The sequence below is a fragment of the Ambystoma mexicanum genome, chromosome 3q (assembly GCF_040938575.1).
Source record: "Ambystoma mexicanum isolate Mex_15411 chromosome 3q, UKY_AmexF1_1, whole genome shotgun sequence".
Classification (NCBI taxonomy): Eukaryota; Metazoa; Chordata; class Amphibia; order Caudata; family Ambystomatidae; genus Ambystoma; species Ambystoma mexicanum.
The window spans coordinates 397,882,117-397,892,922 of record NC_090926.1 but is presented as its reverse complement, the minus strand read 5'-3'; the positions used below and the strand labels follow the sequence as shown (position 1 = coordinate 397,892,922).

General features: G+C 43.1%; 1 protein-coding gene across 1 annotated transcript; it reads right to left on the bottom strand.

The window, feature by feature from the left end:
- Positions 1-496: 496 nt before the first annotated feature.
- Positions 497-6,169, bottom strand: LOC138582629 (uncharacterized). Its single transcript, XM_069654084.1, has 2 exons — positions 1,395-6,169; positions 497-756 (listed from the first exon to the last, which is right to left on the bottom strand). The coding sequence occupies exon 1, from the start codon at positions 4,587-4,589 to the stop codon at positions 2,736-2,738; it is 1,854 nt and encodes a 617-aa protein (XP_069510185.1). The 5' UTR covers positions 4,590-6,169; the 3' UTR covers positions 497-756; positions 1,395-2,735.
- Between the last annotated feature and the right edge of the window lie 4,637 nt (positions 6,170-10,806).

Below are 10,806 nucleotides of genomic sequence, written 5' to 3'. Positions count from 1 at the left end.
AACGCTCTCTTCCAAAATATCTTCCTTCTCGAGCCCTTCACTCAGCTACCTAGAACTCTCTAAGCGTTAGACGCTTCTCCAGGCAGAGAGTGGGGGGTAGATTGCTTTCCTCTGCAGGTGCCCCCCTCTGGAATAGCCTCCCTGCCTCTCTCAAACTTGAGCCGGACCACCAGAAGTTTCAGAAGCAGCTCAAAACTTTCCTCTTCTCCTCTGCTTTCTCTCTCTCCCTCCCTTGCTGGCCTACCTGACCTACCTATCTGCTGTACCGACTGGTTGCTTGGTTACCGTCAAAGTCTCACTGAGTCCAGACTCTTTCTTGATCAGTCACCCTTGCACTGCCTCTGGGCCTACCACGAACCTAGGGGCTGTAACTGTTTTTTATTTTTTTATTTAGGTGGGGCTGTAACTGTAACCCTACGGTCTCTGTCTCCTTGCACTACCCAGAGCCGCGCTGCCATGGCTGCACTTAGTACATTGCTGAAGAGTTGCATAAATGTCTGATGGGAAAGAATTGCCATCAGACCTTGGGTCGCCAATTGTAGTGAAGACTACTGAAGGAAATTAAATTCATTCATATTAAGTAAATAGATACGTTGTAGAAAATTGTGCCTGAAGGCACAAAAATGCTCTTGAAAAAAATGTATCCAAAACAAAACTTTTAGTAAATTGATTCTTTACTTCATTTGTTAAGAAGAAGCAGAAATGATGTGCCAATGCATTTCGGACCTATACTTGGTCCTTCATCAGGGCGAATTTCTGTAGTACAAGGAAAAAACATACACAGAGAAAACAAGAAAAAACAGTCATAACGAGTATTTACATAAACCAATTTCATTGCTAGCCACAAATGACCATCTCAAATAAAACCAAAATCTGCATTTATATCTGTCCTTGTCACTATTTCATCATAATAATGTTACTATTATCCTCATAATATTTCAATGCATATCAAGCGTTGAGTTACGCCATAATTTTGCAAAAATTCAGAAATATCGGAAATAACTTAATAGTTTCTATATGCAATCTCGAGAATTCCGAGAGTACCCAGATGTGTATCTGTGAAACATTCTAGTGTAATCATTTTAATGCGACCCAACATCTTGCATCATCATACAAACAATAGTCGTCCCGTTTAAGAATGCCAATTTATGCTTACTACATTGTAATGGTAAAGAAACACATACCTGCTTGTATATATTGCTGCATTAAAAACTATTGTGGCGCGTGCGTTACTAATCTTGTTGCACGTGCTGTTTGTTAGAGGTCTTCATTCCAATGTAAATCCACTTATAACAATCCCATCTGTAAAGCAGGTAGGATGATGCAGTGGTAAAATATCTAAAACGTACCTAATATTATTTAAAGGAAACTAATATAACACTGTGAAAGCTTACCTCATAACATGCTAAAGCTATCTTCATTCTATTGCAAGATGGAGATGGAAGTCATTAGGGCTGCCAGTAACGTTGCTGTAAGCTAGGTACGTGTATGCTTACACTCCATGGAAAAACCAACAGAGCGCAAAGAGTCCCGCCTGTCGAACAAAGGAAATCTAAGTGTCAAAATGGTATTTACTAACTAGCCTTACACACTAAAATGGGCATAGATACACATTAATGATTAACCTACCCCGTAGTGTCGAGTTGAAAGCAGAGACACAGTAAGACGCGGTTTTAATCTGGCCGCGAGCTGTTAGTGAATAAGTACGAGCGTTGTCATGGAGACGCTTTTGTTAGACGCGTGACGTGGTTACGTGATCTTACGCTGATGTTAATCAGAGTCATGGCAACGAGTCAATGCTGTCTGTTGCTAAAGAGATGTGTATACAACAGCAATTACAAAAAACTAGAAACTCTGGGCTACTAGCAAGGAAAGCACCAGCGCGAAGTTGCAATTGCAGTGAAACAACAGTAATAAACTAATAGAGCGCGGGCGTTATCTGCAAGTACTCATTATGCAATGTTTACCTAATGGCGTGACAGTGCTCTTGTGTTGATATATACAGTGGCAACTAGACTACGAGGTGTAAAGCACGGCTGATAATAATTAGAGTAACTATGATACTGTCAAAAATGTGCGTGGGTGCATACACAGTCTACAGTAAACAGTTACTTTTTTTTGCAATACTTATGACAGAATAAAATAAAATCAGACAAGGTAATAAACAAGATAAGTAACTCTAATGGGGTTACCTAAACCGTGCATTAAGCCACGGAAGTTGTTATACAGATATAATAGGAAATAAATTACAAAAATTACAGAATAGTGCAGATCAAATAATAAACATTGCATGACATATTCAAAACATCCAAAAAACCATCAGTACCAAACCTATTTACGCAGAATGCAAAAAAAAGGTACAGATAAAAAAAGCATATAAATCATCCTGATTTTCAACATGTGAGTACTATTGAGTTAAATGCAAATGTTACACAAGTATGTCTATCCAAGAAGAGACGGACTACACGAGTAATCAAAACTAAACCAATCATTACTTGCAGTTACTTACAATATTATGCCACTCTCATCAATATTACTCTCCTAGCTCCACACCCCTATGGCATGTTTAAAAGTCTCTCATCAATATTACTCTCCTATCTACACACCCCTATGGCGTGTTTAAAGGTCTTGTATCTGACTTGACAACAGCTAGTGTAATTAGTTACTAAATGTATTTCCTGTGAAAAAAAGAAAAAAAGTTAAGACAAGGCAAAATCAACTGGATGATAACTCTTTCATAAAAAGCAATATAGATTAAGTTCTTCATTAAGACCACGTGGTGATACCGTATCGAGTCTCTCGATCCAATATGCTTCACGTTGCTCAAGTCTTTTTGTGGCACTTGTGTTGATGTTCTTCAGTTGTACTACTTCGAGAATTTGGAATCGCATTTGTGCTATCTGATGCTTAGCTTGATTAAAATGTCTAGCAATTGGTGAATGTTGGTTGTTGGTTCTAACATTTGATTTATGTTCGTTCCATCTTACTCGTGCCTTTCTGCTGGTCTGTCCAATGTATAATAGGCCACAAGGGCATTTGATGCAGTATATGACTCCTTCTGACAAACAAGTAGAGTGGTCCTTGATTTTTATTATTTGTCCAGTTCTGGGGTGTGTGACTGAGTCACCTTTAGTGATGTTATTACAATTATTACACGACATACATGGAAATGTCCCTTGTTTCTTTGACAGGACTTGTTTGGTTATTTTGGGTTTGGTGTTAACCAACAAATCCCTCAGGTTGCTGCTCCGTTGATTAGCAAAGACAGGTCTTTCTTGAAACAAATTCTGGATTTTCGCGTCGCAAGTTAGCATCGGCCAATGTTTGAGAATTGACTTCTTAATTTTAGATGACTGAACACTGTATTTGCTAACGAACACCAATGGATTCTCTTTGCTGTTGGATACTTTTGTCTCCAGTAAATGAGTTCTTTCTTGCATATCTGCTTTCTCTACAGCCAGATTCAGTTCATCTTCTTTAAAGCCTCTTGCTTTGAATTTACGGAATAGTTCTTCTTTTTCTTGCGTATATTTAGAGTCTATATTAGTGATTCTTTTAATACGTAGCAATTGGCTATATGGCAAACTCCTTATTGTAGCTGTTGGATGAAAACTCATCCTGTGGAGAAGGTTGTTTCTGTCAGTTGGTTTATGATAGACCTCTGTGTTGAATGATGGTGCATTTGGAATCACTAGAACATCTAGAAAGTGTACACTAGGATGGCCTATTTCATACGTGAATTGGATTCTTTCATCTATCAAGTTGATGTATCCCAGAAATGAATCTAAAGTTGCGTGTGGACCAGACCACACTAGGAAGATATCGTCAATGTATCTGCCCCAATGTTTAATATATTGATGCCAGACTGGATGTTTGATAATATGGTCCTCTTCAAATTTCAACATGAATGAGTTGGCATATGCTGGAGCCATGGTGGCTCCCATGGCCGTGCCACTAATTTGTGAATAGTATTGTTTATCATATTGAAAATAAGCATTTTGTGCAATGAAGTCAAGCAACATCATAATCCATTCTTTGCATGCCCCTATTTCTTCTTCTTGTAATAGAAGCCAATCCACTGCTTGTTTGCCAAGACAGTGAGGAATCGAGGTATATAGGCTGTTAACATCAATGGTTACTAGGAGATCATGTTCTTCCAATTGAATGTTAGCCAATCTGTTCAGAAAATGCGTGGTATCTTTGATATAGGTGTGATGTTTCTGTATGATTGGTTGCAGAATCGTATCAATATAGATGCCAAGAGGTTGGAGAATGCTATTAGTGGCAGCCACGATTGGTCGACCAGGGGGATTCAAAAGAGATTTATGGATTTTTGGAAGTAGATAGAGGTGTGGAGTTTGAGGGAATTTCTGAGTCAAAAAATCTTTCGTCTTTTCACTTATCCATTCATTCTCTTCTGCCATTTCAAGCATGATTTTAAGCTTATTTGAAATTCCTCTAATTGGGTTACAAGGTAGAGACTTATAGATGTTGATGTCATTTAATTGTCTCTGGCATTCATTTCTGTAATCGGCAGAGTCCATCACCACCAGGGCCCCGCCTTTGTCTGCTGGTCGGATGGTAATCATCTCATCTTCATACAAATTCCTAATGACCGACAGATCCCTACGATTGAGGTTACGAAATTTAGGTGTTTGAAAGGAAATTTTCTTCAGATCTCGTAGGACAGCTTCATGAAAAATATCAATTGTACCGTGTGGTAAAGGTGGTATGAAAGAGCTCTTGGATTTAAGTTCAAGATAGTTATTGGTTGTTTGTTCTTCGGGTATTTCAATCTCAGCAAAAAATGCCCTCAGTTTCAATTTCCGAACAAATTTAAAAAGTTCTACCTTGGTGTTAAAAAGACTCGTGCTGTGAGTTGGTACAAAGCTAAGTCCTTTTTGAAGGATTTTTTCTTCAACGTTACTTAAATTGCGTTTGGATATATTGATGATTAGACTCTCCTGTTCGGATATCGCGCCTCTGGTTTCTGTGAGATTTCTTTTCCTGCGGCCCCTCCTGGTTCTTTTCTTGCTTTCCTTTTGTCTAAAAAAGACTGCCTAGGCAGTCTCTCTTCTCTGGGTGCTCGATCGTCATTCCTTACAGTATCCTCTGTGGCAGTAGTTTGTTCTTCATTAGGGAGAGTAGGCCTTCTTGAAGTACTTGGGCGAGATTGTATATCTGAGTCTGAACTGGATTGATCAGAGGAGTTCCTAGAATGTTGAGGTTGTCCAGACTGTCTATATTTATCCATCCAGGTATAAACCTCGTCGTTATGGTAATCATAGGTATCTCTTTTAAATTTGCGGATCTTTTTACTTTCTAGTTCTGATTTGTATTGTTCTAGTTTTTTGTCAATGTCTTCCAGCATGTTTTTCATTTCATCTTTACTCAAGCAATCACTTAGTTCAGATTTAATAGTATCAATGTCAGTTGTGGTAGATTTCAGTTCATTAGAAAGTTCTTGTATGGTCAAAAGAATTAAATCAAGTGAGCACTTGTTCAATATGTTTTCCCATTTTCGAACAAATTCCTTGTTTTCCTTGCATAAAGTTGGACGTACAGGCATCCGTAATCCTCTAGGAATACGTTGAGCTCTATAATACTTGGTTAATGTTACAGCGTGAAGTTTACGATTGATCTCTTTTCTAATGAGATACTCTAGTTGTCTGATTTTTTTAGTTGGATCTGTTTCCACTGAACTTGTACTAGAATCCTTGATCAAATTAAGGATAGCTTCTGCTTCTTCTGTAGAGAATCCCATAGTTTGGGCATGTTTATCTGTAATTTTAGAAATTTCTTCATATGACATTTTGACGATTATTTGTAGTGCGTGCCGCCGCCCGTATTTAGTGTAAGGAGAAGAACGGCAAAGAAAAAGTGGTTAGGGCGGGCACCGCTGAGTTTCTTTTTGCATTCGTATGGCTACTAGTTAATTAGAACAGGCGATTAATGGCGTCACCAAGTAAACCAGTATACACTATACTGGGTGTACCGAAGAGTTGCATAAATGTCTGATGGGAAAGAATTGCCATCAGACCTTGGGTCGCCAATTGTAGTGAAGACTACTGAAGGAAATTAAATTCATTCATATTAAGTAAATAGATACGTTGTAGAAAATTGTGCCTGAAGGCACAAAAATGCTCTTGAAAAAAATGTATCCAAAACAAAACTTTTAGTAAATTGCTGCCCTGTTTTTCCCTCCCCTCTCCCTTGCACTTCCCCCCTCCCTTTCCCCTAGTACTTCTCGTTCTCGCACTTGCACGATCTGAATGACACAAGGCCTAGTAAGATCCTTTGTCTTGTCCTCCCTCTATCTTCCCTCCCTTGTCTTGTCGCGCCTAGAAACACTTGTGTGCAGGCGTGTTATAAATGACTTACATCATATCATTTGATCACAGATGCCCAGAAAAATATACAATGCTGCAGTAAGAAACAGCAAGACTGACAGCACCCAAATGGCAGTCTAGCCAGGTAATTCACTTAACAGGACTGCTTTATCCGAAATGCCCAGTTAAAAACAGTCTTACCAAACTGAGGAATGACTAGACTGGCTGCACCAAAATGCCCCTCTAGCCACTAATACCACATATCATGCCTGCTTAGCATGGACATGGACAGCTATTATGATTTGTCGTACAATCCTGCCCCCCGAAACATCCCCTCTCCCTCCCACCCCAACCTCCAAAATCAGCTCCTTGGCCCAGAATTATCTCCAGGTCCCTCTTCCTTGCCCCAGAGCTTACGGTTGAGGCTTCTTGCCTCATAGGTAAGTACTGGGATGAGGAAGAGTGGGACTAGGAGTAATGAAGATTACATGTAGCTAAGTCGGGCATTACCCCCATGTACCTCTACCTCATCCCAGTACTTGTGTATGAGGCAGAGTGCCTTATACACAAGTACTGTCTCATACACACTGGGACGAGGAAGAATAGGGCTATGAGTAATGAAGATTACCAATAAGTAATTCCAGGCATTAAACAAAAATATTGGTGCAAGACCATTGAGTTGTTGACTGGGATTCAGCAATCACCCCCCTAACCCCCCTTGAAATGTTGGGCTATGTCCTTCAGAGCAGTTGCCAGACAGAACAGGGCACAGATGTTAAACGACACCTGGGTTTTGCTGTTGACAAGAACCCATCAATTACTAACATAAAGCATTTCACTGTTGGTACCTGCATTGAAAAGCCACATTTTTTAGGCAATTGAAATTGTTATGTGGGTTTAATACTTGCATGCCAGGGGAGTGATTAGAAGGGTAGAGAGGGAACAGGAGACCACTCATTCTCACAGCAGTCCATACGTGGGTGCTTTCAACCTTAAAGGGGAGAGTTAACTGCTTGTAACATTGAAGCTGCACTAGAATAGTCTCATTAAAATGCATAAAGAAATTAAGATGCCCCAAACAAATATGTTTGCCCCTCCCCCACCGCCCATGATGTTAGCGCCTCTCCCGAAATTTGAAGAGTTAGCCCCCGAAATGTAGGTTTTTTTGTGCCCCTGAACGCAAGCACACACACCATTCACCATATACACACAGGCACACACACAACCAGGCACCCACCCATACATTTAAGTGTGCACCCTTTCACCATACACTCACACAGGCAACCACCTATACATGTAAGTGTGCACCCTTTCACCATACAGGCACACCCAGGCAGCTTCCCGTACATTAAAGTCTGCACCCTTTCACCATACACTCACACAGGCAGCCACCTATGCATTTAAGTGTGCACCCTTTCAACATATACTCACACACGCACACGTCATGGGGTTGAGGGGAGCCGTAACACTTAAAAAAGAAATTGGGCCTAATTACAACTATGCCGGACTGGAAACAACTGTGCCAGTAAGCTTACCGGCACCATTGTTTCCAGGCTGGCATAGTACAGCTTGTAAAGACTGGTAGGGGGTGTCTGCACTTCCGCTCTCTATATGGTCGAGGAGAGGCACAGAGGACCCCAGCCAAGATTCTCTATTTGGTAGCAATGGACGAGCAATCAAGGCCTAGCTTCTCAGGAGGTGATGCGGGCTGGTTCTTAAGTACAGTGTAGTCCCCGAACCCCCACAAAGGAATGTCCACACACACTGTATTACTGAAAACACAGTCTTTATATAATTAATATTCAAATGTATGTACACGATCACAATAACGCACTTTGTACTCGGAAGTCAATAATGATAAATATATACAATTCTAAAGTGGTACCACCAATGTTATCGAATCTCATTAAAGTGCATCAACTGTACGGTTAAAATGTCACACAGATCAATAACAAGGAAACCAGCAATAGAGATAGGCAGGAGTGTAAAATGGTTGAATCAATAGTCTTATTTCCTCCTATCAAGGTTTTACCCCCCCAATGTACCTGGTGGAGTAGAGTTCTCCGAAGATGCGTCGACCGATCCTTCTTGAGTGACTCCCTTTAAAGCAGGAGCCATGGATCGTCGAGAGGCGTCGAGGAAATCGGCGTTTGGTGTCGGGAAATCGACGGCCCTTCTTGAGTGCCCTCCCTTTAAGGCAGGAGTCACGGGTCATCGAACGTCCGACGGCGAACAGGTTGAACTACGGCAGTGAAGTGGCAGCCTAGTTCCTAGCGGTGCTCGTCGACGACAGAGCGTTGGCGTCCTGCAAGGAAGAGGCATGCGGGGCACCTCGGTGACGATAGTTCTGGACCGCAAAGAGATGATGAAGAACTGTGGCCCAGCAAGGGCGTCGAGTCGTCGGCGTCTATGTGGTCTTTAGGTGGCGGGAAACCCACCGGCAGATGCTCCTCGGCGCGTCGACGGTCGGGCCTTCTCCAGCGGGATAAAGCGGGCGACGATGCAGACGAGAGCGTCCGATGATCAAATTAAGTTCTTAGGCAAACGGGAGCACAGCGGCTCCGGTCGGTGACGGAGGTCGTCGACAGTGGCGGACAGCAGTCCAGGTGCTTCTCTTTGAGATTCCGCAGCAGTCCCCGTCTCGGGTCGGCAGCCTGTCGAAGGTCTGTCTACCAGGTAGCTTTGGCAAAGATCAGCTGTGCACGATGGTCCCTCGTAGCTCGGGAAGAGGGCGCCTTACCAGGTCCTCTCTGGGTCAGTCCTTGGAGGCACAGCAGCTTTCAGATTGTGAAGGAGAGCAACAGCAATTCTTCTCGCCCAGCAGGGCTTCAAGGTCAAGCTTCAGTTACTCCAGTTACTCGTCGTAGTGGACTTCGGCTTCTGAACACTTTCCAGTGGTGAGAGGTCCCCAGATATACTATTCTGTCTCCCATCCACACTGCTAGGTCACACTCAGCAGCCAATCATCCAGAAGGGCATTCATGCAGTCAGTCAGCCAATCAGGCATGCAGTGCATTCAGGCCATCCTCCTCCCGCTCAGACACTCGCAACAAGGAATGTGGATTGGGACAAGTACCCAGCCATTCAACACTACACACTGCATTAAGGCCAGTTTCGGGCAGGGCTGTCTCAGTCTTTGTCTCTCATACCAGAAACCAGACAACCACAACAAGAAGTGCATATTGGTCACACACTCCATTCACCCAGGTCCCACCCACAGGAGGTACCGACAACATACTCCAGCTAGTCTGGTCGGGCCTTCACAACAACACCATGTATGGCACTTGCACCCAACAGCCAGTCAGGGGCAAGGGACAGAGTCAGGGCTTCCCAGGACTTTGGGAAAACAAGGTAATAGGTCATAGAAAGCAAGAGGCCACAGGGGCCATTTTGTTTTCCATCAGGAATCAACTGATCCCAATGGCAGGGCCGGGATATCCCAAAATGGAGGATACTCTGCGCACCTGTCAAATTCAGCATGAAGCTGCCACCAGCCCATACCCTGCTCTGCGGGCCACCCACAGGTGCCCAAAAACATACACTAGGGGCACAGGGTTGTACCCCCACCCATGGGTGCCATAAGGGTATCCCATGGGTCCGTTCACCAAACCAAAAGAGAGAGAGCTGCACTGTCTGGAGTCCCACATGGACTCCTGCGTGGAAAACATGACAGAACACACAATAAAAAGCAGTAAAGGACAAGGATACGGATGCCCTGTCCCTCCGATGCATTTCCAGCATCACACAGCTCTGCGGGCGGTTGCCGTCCTGCCCGGCAGGTCAGACCTGCCGGGCAGAACGGCACCCACCAGCATAGTTTTCACGGAAGCACCGGCACCATTAACAACGGTGCCGGTGCTTCTGTGGTCCCCATTCCCATAGAGTCCGATAGGACTTTATGGAAATGGGGACTTGCCATTTGCCGGCACCTGACTTCCCAGACCTCCGGGGTTGTAATCCCCAGTGTTACCTGGAAGCCGGGCGCCGGTAAATCATTATGGGTGTGGCGGCAATCTGCTGGTAGCACCGGCACAGTTACCACCAAATCCGTAATGAGACCAATTGTTTGTTTTTGAAGTCACTCTGACTTCAAAAAGAAATTGTTTCCGTTAAGGACCGAACCATAATGGAAATAATTTCTTTGTGAAGGCAGAGTGACTTCAAAAATAAACTATTTTTGAAGTCATAGGGTCTTCCATGCCATGAGGAGGGCGCAGCACTTGGACTTCAAAAAGAAAGTTTCTTTTTGTAGTCACTCTGCCTTCATAAAGAAAATATTTCTTTTACAGAAATAATTTCTTTATGAAGGCAGAGTGGATTGAAAAAGAAAAAAAAATATTTTCTGTTTGTGAAAAACATATATTTTTTTGTAAAAGTGGGGCCCCCTCCCAGGACATGTGCTGGCGGGGCACCCTGCAGTGGCTGCGGGCTTACCTTCACCCCGGCGGCATGAGCACCCTCTTCAATGAGGGCAATG

Bases quoted from the DNA above. Each gene is read 5' to 3' on its own strand.
- LOC138582629 (XM_069654084.1), bottom strand. From the start codon at position 4,589: ATGATTACCATCCGACCAGCAGACAAAGGCGGGGCCCTGGTGGTGATG.